Genomic DNA, 16696 nt, shown 5'->3' with positions numbered 1-16696 from the left:
CCCCAGACACACACACAGTTCTTTAGAAACATTGTGGGGAAATCGGAAAAGATCTGAATTGGACAAAGTTTGTTTTTAAAAAGCGATTTCATTCTGAAAGTTGCAGACAAGCCCGCGAGCGGCGGTGGATTGTCCGAGCTGTCATTTTGAATGGGCGCCCACCCGGATCTAGATAGGCCATATTCACTATCGCTGACGATCTGTCCACTGTTGGCACACGTTTCTTGGGGTTCCTTCGCCTGAGCATTCACTTTGTCGGCCTTCATCAAGCGGCTCATTTTTATTTGTAACACTGGCGTTCAGAGCTGCCCCCCCCCCCCCCCTCCCAGCCAATCGCCCCAAGAGGTTTACCTGAATGGGGAAACAGCCGTGGCTGGATTGGTAATAATCTCCATGTCAGCCCACTCGTCCAGCGGTGCAGCCCTCCATCCTGAACAGTGTCTCCATTCAGTGAATGCGGGTTAGATTTAGTTCGATGCCCAGTTGCCTCTCTATAGACGGCTACAAAGCGAGGGTCACGCCGGAGGCTCAGGCAACACTTGTCAATTGGATAACAACACTTGACCTGGGCTGACCACCTACTGGTTCTGATCAATAGTAATGTTGGCCACTGTTGGTCCAAACTATACTACCCCCCCCCCCCCCTCCACCCCCCGCAAAACGGGGCTCAATAACCTCGCTGACTTGTTAAACCCACACCGTTCCCGCTGCACAGCACAGAACCATTCACTTTATTCCTGAAAGATCACTGCACAGAATACTGCAGCTGGACAGTAACCCGCTCGACCAACAGAGTGCCTGCTCCAGACACTGCACAGATTTACACACAAGTGATTCTGTCACATCGACAGAAATTACAACCCATTTTTAATTCAAGTTACAAAGACAAAAGGCAGCAAAAGACTGGATCTGAGCAACAACAAAAAAAACTGCCAAAGCTCTTGGAAACCCCCCGGTAATACATCACATATCTGGGGAATTATGACTTCGCCAACACGTCCTGAAATCTGCCCAATACTCTCTCCGCTCAATGTCACTTCGATTATCAGCGCTCAAATTGAAAGTACCATCCGCAATCTTCAAAACGTCTTGGATAACAGACACACACAGATAGAGAACAGACACACACAAACACACAGAATAGACACGCACACACACAGAACAGACACCACATGCACACGGAACAGACACACACCCATAGAGAACACACACACAGACACACACACACAGAGAACAGACAGACACACATAGAACAGACACACATACACAGAACAGACACACACACAGGGAGAATAGACACACACACAGAACAGACATACACAGACAGAACAGACACACACACACATTGAAGACACACACAGACAGAACAGATACACACACGTTATACAATTATAGAATTTACAGTGCAGAATGAGGCCACTCGGCCCATCGAGTCTGCACCGGCTCTTGGAAAGAGCACCCTACCCGAGGTCAACACCTCCACCCTATCCCCATAACTCAGTAACCCCACCCAACACTGACGTCAATTTTGGACACTAAAGGCAATTTATCATGGCCAATCCACCTAACCTGCACATCTTTGGATTGTGGGAGGAAACCGGAGCACCCGGAGGAAACCCACGCACACACGGGGAGGATGTGCAGACTCCGCACAGACAGTGACCCAAGGCGGAATCGAACCTGGGACCCTGGAGCTGTGAAGCAATTATGCTAACCACAATGCTACCCTGCTGCAGAACAGATATACACACAGAACAGAACACACACAGAACAGACACACAGAGAACAGAACAGACACACACACACAGTACCCACACACACACACAGAACCGACACACACATACACAGAACAGACACACACACACAGAATAGGCACACAAATACACACAGAGAACACACACACAGAATAGACACACACAGACAGAACAGGCACACACACACAGAACAGATATACACACACAGAACAGACACACACAGAACAGAACAGACACACACACAGTACCGACACACATACACAGAACCGACACACACACACACACACACACAGAACAGGCACACAAGCACACACAGAGAACACACACACAGAACAGACACACACACACGCAGAACAGACACATAGATAGAACACACACACACACAGAACAGACACACACACAGAGAACACACACACACACCCAGAACAGACACATACAGAACAGACATATACACACACACAGAAGACACACAGAGAACAGACATACACACACACAGAACAGACACAGATACACACACAGAACAGACAGACTCACACAGAACAGGCACATACACATAGAACCTATACGGAACCTCTTCAGGTGAAGCTTTTAACCCGTGTTCCCGCACATCGTCCGAACTTTAATCTCTCACTGTCAGGAGCTGCTGGGTGGGATTTCGCTCTTGTGTGCTTTAATTCTGAAAATTATTTTTTCTCCCCAATGCTTTAAAAAAAAAATCAAAATCGACGACTGGTAAATCTCCCTCCTGCACCCCCCCCCCCCCCCCCCCCGCCCCAGGAGAACAGAGTTTAATCTCGCCTATCTCTGCACTCAGCCAGTTAATAGGTGGAACTTTCCACGTGGTCCTCCCGGCTGTATAAAAAAGTTTGCAGCAATTGACACAATGTGGTGATCGCTGCTGGCAGGGGCCGTCCGGGAGAGCGGATCGTTAATGCTGCTTTGCAGAGAGAGAGAGAGAGAGAGGGGGGAAGAGGACAGCTCAGCACCACACTTTCCCTGCACTGTCTCAACACGGGAGCCTGTGGACGAGCATACGCCAATGACCAACCTTGGATTACTGCTTTTAGAAGTCAACAGAACTGCTACCCTGGAGAGCCACATTTTTTTTTTTAAAAAGCTGGATCTTCCCACCGCAGCCTGACCACCCCCTCTCCTCCCCATCTCCCCCTCCCACAAACCCCCTCTACATAAATGCATAGAAACTGGATCATTGAGATGACTTGGAGGCTATCAGAACGATTATTATTCTTGGCTCTTCAAGGCAAACCCCGAAACGGCGCCTAGTTGCCTGGAAAAAAGTGCAATAAAGCAGTTAGTTGCATTGGAGTGTGGATGGTAATTTTGTGTGTGTGTTTGTGTGTATCCCAGCGGCCTTTTAGTTTTTTTTACCCCCCCCCCCTCCTCCTCCTCCTCTTCCAGCCCCCCACCCCCAGGAAAAAGAAAGTTATTTAACGCAAGCAAGTGGATGAGACCTGGATAAAGATCTAAGAGTGGATTTCAGCTCCATCCATGCCCACTTTCTGATGTGACAATGCACATTGAGGATCACCCACAATACGGTGGCGGGCCCAGCACGGACATTGACCCAGGTTTAAGACACATCTGAGGAGTGATTGTCCTTTTTTGAAAAAAAAAATTGTTGTTTGCCTGTTTTGGAGTGAGGGGTGGGGGGTGGTGGTGGTGGAGGTGGAGGGGGGTGGAGGGTGTGCTTCAGATGAACTGTTTGGTTGGGGAGATGAGGCTGTTTGAAGCGAGCTGCTTGCTGGCGATGCTGGCGGTGTGTGCCGGCTACACTGCGGCCCCAGCAGCGGGAGAGTCGCCCCCCTCCACCCCGGGCTCCTGCACGGCTTGCGGGCTGGGCCAGCGAGAGGAGGCGAGCCCGGACGACTCGCTCTTCCTGGAAGCCGTCAAGAGGCACATCCTGGAGCGGCTGCAGATGCGGCGCAGGCCTAACATCACCCACCCGGTGCCCAAAGCCGCCCTGGTCACCGCTCTGAGGAAGCTACACTCCGGCAGGATGGGGGCGGACGGCCGCCTGCAGATCCCCAACTTGGACGGGCATGCTACCCTCAACTCCAGGAATGAACTGCAGGAACAGAGCTCGGAGATCATCAGCTTTGCAGAGACAGGTCGGTAAACTTATTTTTTCTCTCTCCCCCCCCCCCCCCCCCCCCCATCCCAATATTCAACTTCAGAAATGACTGGGATTAACACAAGTGAACCTTTTAACAACGCCAGCAGTCCTGGTGTTACAGGACAGGGCAAACAGTTGGGGCTCAGAGGCTAGGGACCCCTCCCCACAAAGTTAGGATTTGAATGAGGCATCCAAACAGAAAGTTTGGGTTGTCAAGGCTGGAATAATACAGTTCGCACCGGCTGCTAATATCCCCTCGCTCCATTCTGTGGGGCAGCCTGAATTATTCAAACTGTCACAGCTCAGCTAACTGCAACACCGCCTCAGCGCCACCAGAGCTGCAATAGTCCCAGTTCCAGTGGGCATGTGGTAGGACTGGGTTTGGGGACAGCACATCTCAGTACTGACTGAGGAAGCAGCTTCCTCTCACTTTCAGTACCATTCCTTTCGGCCGCAGTCAGTGTACTGGTGCTCGTTCGCCCTGGCCCAGGGGGTCCCCGTAAACATTACTCTGGAATTGAAGCTGTTGCCGCAAAAAGTGAGGTGGTGCAGATACTCAACAAACAAAAAGGTCCGAAGTAGAGCGAGTGCTGAAAGGTCAAAATAGGAGATCGGACACAATTAAACAGGACTCCGGGTTTGCCGGCCAGTGACAAATTAATTGGTAGCTTGTGTATGTGTGTGTAATTATGAGTATATGTGTGCGTATGTGTGTATATGTGTGTGTTTGTATGTTTGTGTGTGTATGTATATATTTGTGCGCATGAATGTGCATATGTGTGAGTATGTATACGTGTGTATGTACGTATGTGTGTGTATATATGTATCTATGTGTGAATATGTATGTGTGTGTATATGTGTGTTGTGTATGTGTGTATAAGTGTGTGTATGTATATGTGTGTATGTGTGTGTGTATATGTGCATATGTGTGTGTATATATATGTGTGTATGCATGTGTGTATGTGTGTATATGTGTGTAATTGTGTGCATGTTTGTATATGTGTGTATGCATGCATGTGTATGTGTGAATATGTATGTGTGTACACGTGTGTGTATGTGTATAATTATATGTGTGTATGTTTATGTGTGTGTATGTGTGTGTGTATATGAGTGTGTCTGTGTGTATGTGTGTGTGTATATGTGTGTGTGTGTCTGCATGTGTGTGTGTGTATGTGTGTGTGTGCGTGCATGTATGTACGTGTGTATGTGTGTATGTATGTATGTGTGTGTGTAGCTCTAATTTATAATCATCAGATGAGGAAAAGTGGTTTAATGTCATGTTCTACAAGTATTTGTAACACAAATAGCTGGCCAATACATCAAACACACCCGCGCTCCCTGGCCGCGGTGTATTGGAATGTGGGACCAAATCGGACGAACAAAATATGAGCAAAAGGTCGAACAGGGAATTGACCTGGCCTTAGGTCTCCTGGGTGTGTTTACTGTACACCGTGAGGTTAGGCGAAAAATAACACCAGCCACCCAATTTGGACTGAAGGGGGTTTCCTGATGTCGATTATGCGTTAGTGTGGTTCAGGTAAAGGTGGAGCAAGTTGGAAGAAGCCTCTTTGTTTAAAGCACCACAAGGGGGTGATAACGTCACCACCGTGTGGGAGAAAAATAACCCATTAAATCTATTATGGGGCAGCATCTAATAGAATAGAACATAAAAGGGTGACATATTCTCCCCGGAAGAACAATAAATGCTCCGATACCCCTGCATGTGGCGAAGGAAAATATTTTGTCTGATTTGAAGGGAAACTGTTTTTGTCGAGATTGAGCCTAAAATCGTTTCGCTGCCACGCTGGAGTGTGGCAATTGGGATCACTTCACTTTCTAAATATTACCCATGATGTGGAGATGCCGGCGCTGGGCTGGGGTGAGCACAGTAAGAAGTCTGACAACACCAGGTTAAAGTCCAACAGGTTTGTTTCAAACACTAGCTTTCGGAGCGCAGCTCCTTCCTCAGGATTCCTCAATTCCTCATTCACCTGAGGAAGGAGCAGTGCTCCCAAAGCGAGTGATTCGAAACAAACCTGTTGGACTTTAACCTGGTGTTGTCAGACTTTTTACTGTAAATATTACCCACTGGCTGAGCCACGGGGAAAGGGCGCACATTTCCCTCATTCTCTTCCATGCAAATTAGCTCGGAGATCTAACACCGCCCCTCCCCCCCCCCCCCCCCACACACCCCCCCTATACCCCGCACACACACATACACACACACCCGTCACCCCCCACACACACATACACACACCCCCTACACCACCCCCCACACATACTACACCCCCATGCATACATACATACACCCCTACACCCCCCCACACATACACACACACCCCCTCCACACACACACATACACCCACCCCCACACACATATACACACACCCCTACACCACCCCCCACACATACTACACCCCCATGCACACATACATACACACCCTACCCCCCACACACACCCTATATCCCCCACACACACATACACACACACCCGACACCCCCCACACACACATACACACACCCCCTACACCACCCCCCACACATACATACACCCCCTACACCCCCCACACACATACACACACACCCTACCCCCCCCACACATACCCTATACCCCCCAGACACACATACACACACCCCCTACACCACCCCCCACACATACATACACCCCCTACACCACCCCCCACACATACATACACCCCCTACACCCCCACACACATACACACACCCTACCCCCCCACACATACCCTATACCCCCCAGACACACATACACACACCCCCTACACCACCCACCCACACATATTACACCCCCATACACACACACATACACCCCCTACACCCCCCCACGCACATACACACACACCCTACCCGCCCCCCCACCGCACCCCCTCCACACACACACATACACCCACCCCCACACACATATACACACACCCCTACACCACCTCACCACACATACTACACCCCCATACACACATACATACACCCTCTACACCCCCCACACACCCCCTGCACCCCCTCCACACACACACCTACACCCACCCCCACTCACATATAACACACCCCTACACCACCCCCCACACATACTACACTCCCCACACACACACCCTACCCGCCCCACACACCCCCTGTACACCCTCCTCACACACATACAGCCACCCCCACACACATATACACACACCCCTACACCAACCCGCCACACATACTACACACCCATGCACACATACATACACCCCCCACACACATACCTACACACCCTACCCGCCCACACACCCTCTTCACCCCCTCCGCACACATACGACCACCCCCACACACATACACATACACCCTCCCCCCCACCCCTGCACACCCTCCACACACACATACACCCAATGCCACACACATATACACACACCCTACACCCCCCCACACACATATACACACACCACTACACCCCCCACACACATACACACACCCCCTACAAACCCCACACACATACACACACCCCCTACAACCCCCACACACACATACCCTGCACACTCTCCTACACACACCCACACATACCCTGCACACACTCCTATACACAGCCCCCAAACACACATACCCTGCACACTCTCCTACACACACCCACACATACTCTGCACAGTCTCCCACACAAACCCACACACATACCTACACACTCACCCACACACATACCCTGCACACTCTCCCACACACACCCACACACATACCCTGCACAGTCTCCCACAAACACCGCACACATACCCTGCACACACTCCTACACACAGCCCCCAAACACACATACCCTGCACACTCTCCTACACACACCCACACACATACCCTGCACACTCTACCACACACACCCACACACATACCCTGCACAGTCCCCCACAAACACCGCACACATACCCTGCTCATACTGCTACACACACCCACACACATACCCTGCACACTCTCCTACACACACCCACACACATACCCTGCACACTCTCCCACACACCCCCACACACATACCCTGCACACTCTCCTACACACACCCACACACATACCCTGCGCACACTCTCCTACACACCCACACACATACCCTGCACACTCTCCTACACACACCCACACACATACCCTGCACACTCTCCTACACCCCCACCACACACATACCCTGCACACACTCCTACAAACACCCACACACATGCCCTGCACACTCTCCTACACCTCCGCCACACACATACCCTGCACACACTCCTACACACACCCACACACATACCCCGCACACACTCCTACACACACCCACACACATACCCTGCGCACACTTCTACACACACCCGCACACATACCCTGCACTCTCTCCTACACACACCCACACACATACCCTGCACACACTCCTACACCCACCCACACACATACCCTGCACACTTTCCTACACACAGCACCCACACACACATACCCTGCACACTCTCCCACACACACCCACACACATACCCTGCACACTCTCCTACACACACCCACACACATACCCTGCACTCTCTCCTACACACACCCACACACATACCCTGCACACACTCCTACACACACCAACACACATACCCTGCACACACTCCTACACACACCCACACACATACCCTGCACACTCTCCTACACACACCCACACACATACCCTGCACACACTCCTACACACACCAACACACATACCCTGCACACACTCCTACACACACCCACACACATACCCTGCACACACTCCTACACACACCCACACACATACCCTGAACACACTCCTACACACACCGACTCAAATACCCTGCACACACTCCTACACACGCCCACAGACATACCCTGCACACTCTCCCACACACACCCACACACATACCGTGCACACACTCCTACACACACCCACACACATACCCTGCACACACTCCTACACACACCCACACACATACCCTGCACACTCTCCTACACATACCCAGACACATAACCTGCACACTCTCCTACACCCCCACCACACACATACCCTTCACACTCTCCTACACACACCCACACACATACCCTGCACACAGTCCTACACACAGCACCCACACACACATACCCTGCACACTCTTCCACATACACCCACACACATACCATGCACACTCTCCTACACACACCCACACACTAACCCCACACACTCTCCTACACACCCACACACATACCCTGCACACTCTCCTACACACACCCACACACATACCCTGCACACTCTCCTACACACACCCATACACATACCCTGCACACTCTCCTACACAAACCCACACACTAACCCCGCACACTCTCCTACACACACCCACACACATACCCTGCACACTCTCCTACACACACCCACACACATACCCTGCACACTCTCCTACACACACCCACAAACATACCCTGCACGCACTTCTACACACACTCACACACATACACTGCACAGACTCCTACACACACCCACACCCATACCCTGCACACTCTCCTACACACACCCACACACATACGCTGCACACACTGCTACACACACATACCCTGCACACTCTCCCACACATACCGCACACATACCCTGCACACACTCTTACACCCCCACCACATACATACCCTGCACACACTCCTACACACACCCACACACTAACCCCACACACTCTCCTACACACACCCACACACTAACCCCGCACACTCTCCTACACACACCCACACACTAACCCCACACACGCTCCTACACACACCCACACACATACCCTGCACACTCTCCTACACACACCCACACACATACTCTGCACACTCTCCTACACACACCCACACACTAACCCCGCACACTCTCCTACACACACTCAGACACATACCCTGCACACTCCCATACTCACTGCCCCCCCCACACACATACACACACCCCATACAACCCCCACACACACATACCCTGCACACACTCCTACAGACATCCACACACATACCCTGCACACTCTCCTACACACACACCGCACACATACCCTGCACACACTCCTAGAGCCCCCCATATACATACCCGGCACACTCTCCTACACCCATCCACATGCCTATTCTACATGGCCCTTGCACTCACTCACTTCAACCCCCACCCCACACATGTACCCTACACAGATAGGCACAGACCTTATGCATACATACACGCACACACACTACACAAGCCCCTACACACACCTCCACACACACTGTACGTACATACCCTAAACACACACCTAGCCCCCAAATATACACACACCCTACACCCCCACACATCCTTAACACACACACCCTACGCACACACACAACACAAACACCCCATGTAGACACGCACCCTGCACACACCATACACACACACACACCACACACATACACACACCCCTATACATACCCTACACAGACTCTAAAAACACCCCTACATGCATGCTACACACACAACCACACATACATCCTGCACACATACACACACACAACCTACACACACCCTACACACCCCTACACACACCTCCACACACACCCTACACACCACCTACACCCCTACACACACATATCCCCACACACATTCACGTACCTACACACAGACACACACTCCACACACACCCCTATATGCACCCTACACACACATGCACCCCTCCACACACACCCTACACACACACACCTACACATTCCTAATGCACCCCATAACACACCCCCTAGATGCATGCTACACACACAACCTACACAAACCACCACACATCCATCCTACACACACATATTACACAGACACACACCCTCCATACACACCCTACACACACATATCTCCCCACACACATACACAGACACCTTGCATGCACACACAACCTACAACACCCTACACACACCATACACACACACCCTACACACACCATACACCTCCCCACAACCTGCATACAAACCCTACACACACTTCCTAAACCCTCACACACACCCCACACATTTCCACACACACACACTGCTGCACATACATACATCCCTACACATACACACACCTACACACACACTCATACCCCTACACACACCTCTGCACACGCACACCCCTACACAGACACACACACACCCCTACACAAACACACACACACATCCTTACACACACAAATCCCTACACACACCCCTACACACACACACACAAACCCCTACACATACTCCGACACACACACATAAACGGCAACACACACCCCTACATAAACATACACCTGCACAAACACACACATACCACTACACACACCGCTACACATCCCTACACACGCACAACCCCCTCCACACACACCCTACATAAACACACACTTTCACACACACACAAACCCCTACACACACAAACCCCTACACACAAACCCTTACACACACCTCTACATACACACGCACACACATCCCTACACACACACAAACCCTTACACACACGCACGTTTACTGAGCATAGAGCTGAACTTTGAAAAAAATACTGCTTCCCAGCCTGCCGTCAGTTCCACAATAGCCGCAGAAACATGATGGGATTTCCGATCTTGTAGAGTGTGCAGCCGGGCTGAAGAGACGAGTATCTGAAAGTTGAACTCGCCCCATAGATGATGAAAGTTATACTCTGGCTTGGTAGCAAATTCTAGTTTTTTTCTTAAATCGTCAGAGTCAACACAAAACCTAGAGCACATTGAAGCCCCAGCAAAATCTCTCTGGGCCTGAATGGTGCTGGCATTCGGTTGCCATGTCTGCTTACAAAATCTGGGTGTTCAAATCTTAAACACAGCGCTTCATGTATCTGTGTCTCCCCAATAAAGCGGAATGGAAATATTTAATTCTCATTGCCGCGGGGTCTGTGCACACGGTATACCTTCCAATGTAGTCACATTCTACAATAATTCCGACAGACTAGCCTTATTAAAAATAACTTTTTTTTAAAAATCATAATTTCCGCACAATTGGATTCACTTGCGGTGGTGACAGTTTTCTCACTGTTTGCCAGGGATTACAGAGGAGTAAGAGTTTGAATGAGTCACTTGTCCGAAGTGAAATTAAACCTTCCGAGCTCCTGGCCTGTATTTGCGAGGGAGATTTGGCACTTTACAAGAATGTGGCCCGGAGTCCCAGTGTAGAGGAATAAAGTTGTTCCCAGTTATAAATCGGGGAGGGAGGGGGGGTGGGGGGTATTCGGCAACGGATCTGCAATAAACATGACGCTTTCCTGCATTGGATGAACTGCCCTCTGTCAATGTCCCAGGAGTTTCTTTGACAGGGTGAATTGTGATTACTGAAGCGAATGGCGTTTCCAACATCAGGCTGGTTACTAATCCCCATCTTCCGATTCTACTGCACTGTGTAAAACACCCCCAAAGCCAATTTGTTAGACACCTCCACACCTTTTAGTGATTGTCCTTTTAAAAATCTACATCGTTTATGTTCGGGTTTCAGGGAGTGATTTGGAGAGCTGTGTGTTCAGATCTTTAAAGTACAGTAAGAAGTCTTACACCAGGTTAAAGTTCCAACAGGTTTGTTTCAAATCACTAGCTTTCGGAGCACTGCTCAGATTCACCTGAGGAAGGAGCTGTGCTCTGAAAGCTAGTGATTTGAAACAAATCTGTTGGACTTTAACCTGATGTAAGACTTCTTACTGTGCTCACCCCAGTCCAACGCCAGCATCTCCACATCGTAGATCTTTAAACACAGCGGTGGCATCTAAACAAAGTTAGCGTCTCCCTTCTCTCTCTCCCCTTCTCTCTCTACCCCTCCCTCTCTCTCCCTCCCCCTCTCTCTCTCCCCCTCCTCTCTCTCTTACCCTCTCTTTACCCCACCCCTCTCTCCTCCTCTCTCACCCCTTCCCCTCTCTCTCCTCCCCTCTCTCTCTCTTCCCCTCTCTCTCTCCCCTCTCTCTTTCCCTCCCCCTCTCCCCACCCACTCTCTCTCTCTCTACCCCTCCCTCTCTCTCCCTCCTCTCTCTCCCTCCGCCACTCTCTCCCCTCCCCCCTCTCTCTCTCTCCATCTCCTCTCTCTCTTACCCTCTCTTTACCCCACCCCTCTCTCCTCCTCTCTCACCCCTTCCCCTCTCTCCCCCCTCTCCCTCCTCCCCTCTCTCTCTCCCCCTCTCCTCCCCTCTCTCTCTCCCCTCTCTCTTTCCCTCCCCCTCTCCCCGCCTACTCTCTCTCTCTCTCTCTCCCCTCCCCCCTCTCTCCCCCTCTCTCCCTCCTCTCTCCCCCTCCCCTCTCTCTTCTCCCTTCTCGCCCCCTCTCTCTCTCCCCCCTCTCTCCCTCCCCCTCTCTCTTCCTCCCTCTCTCTCCTCTCTTTTCCTCCACCTCTCCCTTCCCCCTCTCTCCTCCCTCTCTTTACCCCTCCCTCTCTCTCCCCCCTCTCTCTCCCTCCCCCTCTCTTCTCCTCTCTCGCCCCTTCCCCTCTCTTCTCCTCCCCTCTCTCCCCCCTCTCTCATCCCCTCTCTCTCTCCCCTCTCTCTTTCCCTCCCCCTCTCCCTCTCCCCACTCACTCTCCCCCCCCTCTCTCTCTCTCCCCTCCCTCTCCCCCTCTCTCCCCTCCTCTCACTCTCCCTCCTCTCTCCCCTCCCCTCTCTCTCCTCCCCTCTCTCTCCCCTCCATCTCTCTCCCCCTCTCTCTCCCTCCCCCTCTCTCTTCCCCCTCTCTCACCCCTCTCTCTCTTCCCCTCTCTCTCTCCCTCTCTCTCCCTCCCCCTCTCTCACCCCTCTCTCTCTTCCCCTCTCTCCCCACACTCCCGATCCCCCACCTCTCTCTCCCCCCCCCACTCTCTCCCTCCCCCCTCTTTCTCTCCCCCCCTGAGCTGGGACCTGCTCAATCAGGATAAATTCCGCTCAACCATCGGTTTATGGCAACTTGCCCTGAGAATGGCAGTGAATGCATTTGTGATCCGGAGGTGGCCAGTATGCTGCCGGTCATTGCCGAGGTTAACCTGTGGCATTGCCGAGGTTAACCTGTGGCATTGCAGACATTAGCCTGTGGCATTGGCGAGATTAACCTGTGGCATTGCTGAGATTAACCTGTGGCATTGCAGAGATTAACCTGTGGCATTGCAGAGATTAACCTGTGGCATTGCAGAGATTAACCTGTGGCATTGCAGAGACTAACCTGTGGCATTGCTGAGATTAACCTGTGGCATTGCAGAGATTAACCTGTGGCATTGCAGAGATTAACCTGTGGCATTGCCGAGATTAACCTGTGGCATTGCCGAGATTAACCTGTGGCATTGCAGAGATTAACCAGTGGCATTGCAGAGATTAACCTGTGGCATTGCAGAGATTAATCTGCGGCATTGCAGAGATTAACCTGTGGCATTGCAGAGATTAACCTGTGGCATTGCCGAGATTAACCTATTGCATTGTAGAGATTAACCTGTGGCAGTGCAGATTAACCTGTGGCAGTCCAGAGGTTAACCCGCGGCATTGCAGAGTTTAACCTGTGGCATTGCAGAGATTAACCTATTGCATTGTAGAGATTAACCTGTGTCATTGCAGAGATTAACCTGCGGCATTGCAGAGTTTAACCTGTGGCATTGCAGAGATTAACCTATTGCATTGTAGAGATTAACCTGTGGCAGTGCAGAGATTAACCTGCGGCATTGCAGAGTTTAACCTGTGGCATTGCAGAGATTAACCTATTGCATTGCAGAGTTTAACCTGTGGCATTGCAGAGATTAACCTATTGCATTGTAGAGATTAACCTGTCCTATTCTCTCTGTGTAGATGAGCTGCCTTCATCCAATTCCCGCCTCTTCTTCCTGATTTCGAACGAGGGGAAGCAGAACCTGTTTGTGCAACAAGCCAACTTGTGGCTGTACCTGAAGCTGCTCCCGCCTGGGGCGGGGAAGGGCAGCCGGCGCCGGGTGACGGTGAGGATCTGGTACCGGGAGGCGGGCAGTGGCCCCGGGCAGTGGGCATGGCTGGAGAAGCGGGTGGAGCTGAAGAGGAGCAGCTGGCACACCTTCCCCATGACCCAGGCCATCCAGGCTCACTTCCAGCGGGGGGAGAGGCGGCACGACCTGGGGGTGGAGTGCCAGGGCTGCGGGGGGCTGGCCGTAGCCCCCGTGCTGGTGGAGAGCTCAGACGAGTCCCATCGGCCCTTCCTAGTGGTGCAAGCCCGCGCCCTGGACGCCAAGCACCGCATCCGCAAACGGGGGCTGGAATGCGACGGCAGGACCAGCCTGTGCTGCCGCCAACAGTTTTACATCGACTTCCGACTCATTGGCTGGAACGACTGGATCATCGCCCCCACCGGCTACTATGGCAACTACTGCGAGGGCAGCTGTCCTGCCTACATGGCCGGGGCGCCAGGCTCGGCTTCATCCTTCCACACCGCCGTGGTGAACCAGTATCGAATGAGGGGCATGAACCCTGGCACAATGAACTCCTGCTGCATCCCCACGAAGCTCAGCACCATGTCCATGCTCTACTTCGACGACGAGTACAACATTGTGAAGAGGGACGTGCCCAATATGATTGTGGAAGAGTGTGGCTGTGCATGAGGGCACTTTTGCCTGTTTTCCAAAAAAAACACACACACACACATGCACCCACCCAGTTGGACACTTTGGGGTGGTTTTGCTGCACACCTAAAGGACCCTGAATCGACCAAGTCGAAGACTTAATTGAACCATCCCCGTTTTGTCAATGGGTTTAACAGTCAGCACCTGAGAAAGGTGGGGTGGGGTGAAATCCTGTACACAGTGCCTCCCCAGCATCAAACACAGTGATTATCATTATCCCCCCTCTCCCCTCTCGATGTGGATTTAATGCAAAGGCCGTTTGAGGGGTCCCCTGAAGCACTGCGAATCTCAAAAGCACATCAGCAATATATTTAAATGGAGCGTTCCTCTCCAACACTGGCTTCGATGAGAAATTGAACACTTAATTATTTATACCGCAATGACTTTTTCGTTTTACACGGTGTGTGTTTATATGGTTGGACCTTAAGGTATCTGCTTTGTCTTTCAGTCTGGTTACACATACATACACACCATACACCCACCCACCCACATACTGAACATACATACACACACATCCCCACACACAAATACACACATCGCTCACACAAACACAGACATATCAAACACACATATATCACACACACAGACACACACACATCATACATACCACACCACCACATACATACACACATACAAACGCACACATATGCATACACACACCAAACATACATAAACACACATGCACGCACACACCAAACCTGCACACACAAATATACACACACAAATCAAACATGCACACACACATATACACACACCAAACATGCATATACACACACTCACCAAGCATGCATACACACACATACACATGCACATACACGCACACACATGCACACATATACACACACACACCAAACATACATACACACATATACATACACACACATACATACACACACGTTTCTATTTGAATCTTGAACGGATGCTCTCCAGTGAAAATGGGCAACAGCGGGGAAACCTGAGATTCTGATCTTTACTTTCCAGCGAATAAACTACACCCCCACTCCCTCACCACCTTTCCCCCTCCACCCTCCCCCTCACCTCTCCCCTTCACCCCACCCTTCCCCCTCACCACCCACACCCTTCCCCCACCACCCCAACCCCCTCACCACCCCAAACATCCCCCTCACCACCCTCCTTGCCACCCACAGCCTTCCCCACCACCACTGCCACACCCTCACCAACCCTACTCCTCCCCTCACCACTACTCCCCCTCACCACCTCCCCTCACCACTCCTCCGCTCATCACCTCCCCTCACCACTCCTCCACCTCACCACCTCCCCTCACAACTCCTCTCTTTCACCACCCCCACCTCTCCCCCTCATCACCAGCCCAACCCTTCAGCTCTGCCTC

The 16696-nt window shown here is 51.5% G+C and overlaps 1 protein-coding gene across 1 annotated transcript; it reads left to right on the top strand.

Annotated features, from left to right (window-relative positions):
* The first annotated feature begins 2652 nt into the window (after nt 1–2652).
* LOC119962130 (inhibin beta B chain-like) lies at nt 2653–15911 on the top strand. The gene is made up of 2 exons (XM_038790044.1): nt 2653–3883; nt 14546–15911. Exons 1-2 carry the CDS (start codon nt 3469–3471, stop codon nt 15322–15324), a joined length of 1194 nt encoding a protein of 397 aa, XP_038645972.1. The 5' UTR covers nt 2653–3468; the 3' UTR covers nt 15325–15911.
* Nucleotides 15912–16696: the final 785 nt, after the last annotated feature.

This window comes from Scyliorhinus canicula, chromosome 2 (genome assembly GCF_902713615.1).
Source record: "Scyliorhinus canicula chromosome 2, sScyCan1.1, whole genome shotgun sequence".
NCBI lineage: Eukaryota > Metazoa > Chordata > Chondrichthyes > Carcharhiniformes > Scyliorhinidae > Scyliorhinus > Scyliorhinus canicula.
The sequence above is the reverse complement of the archived record's forward strand: the minus strand, read 5'-3'. Positions and strand labels throughout refer to the sequence as shown.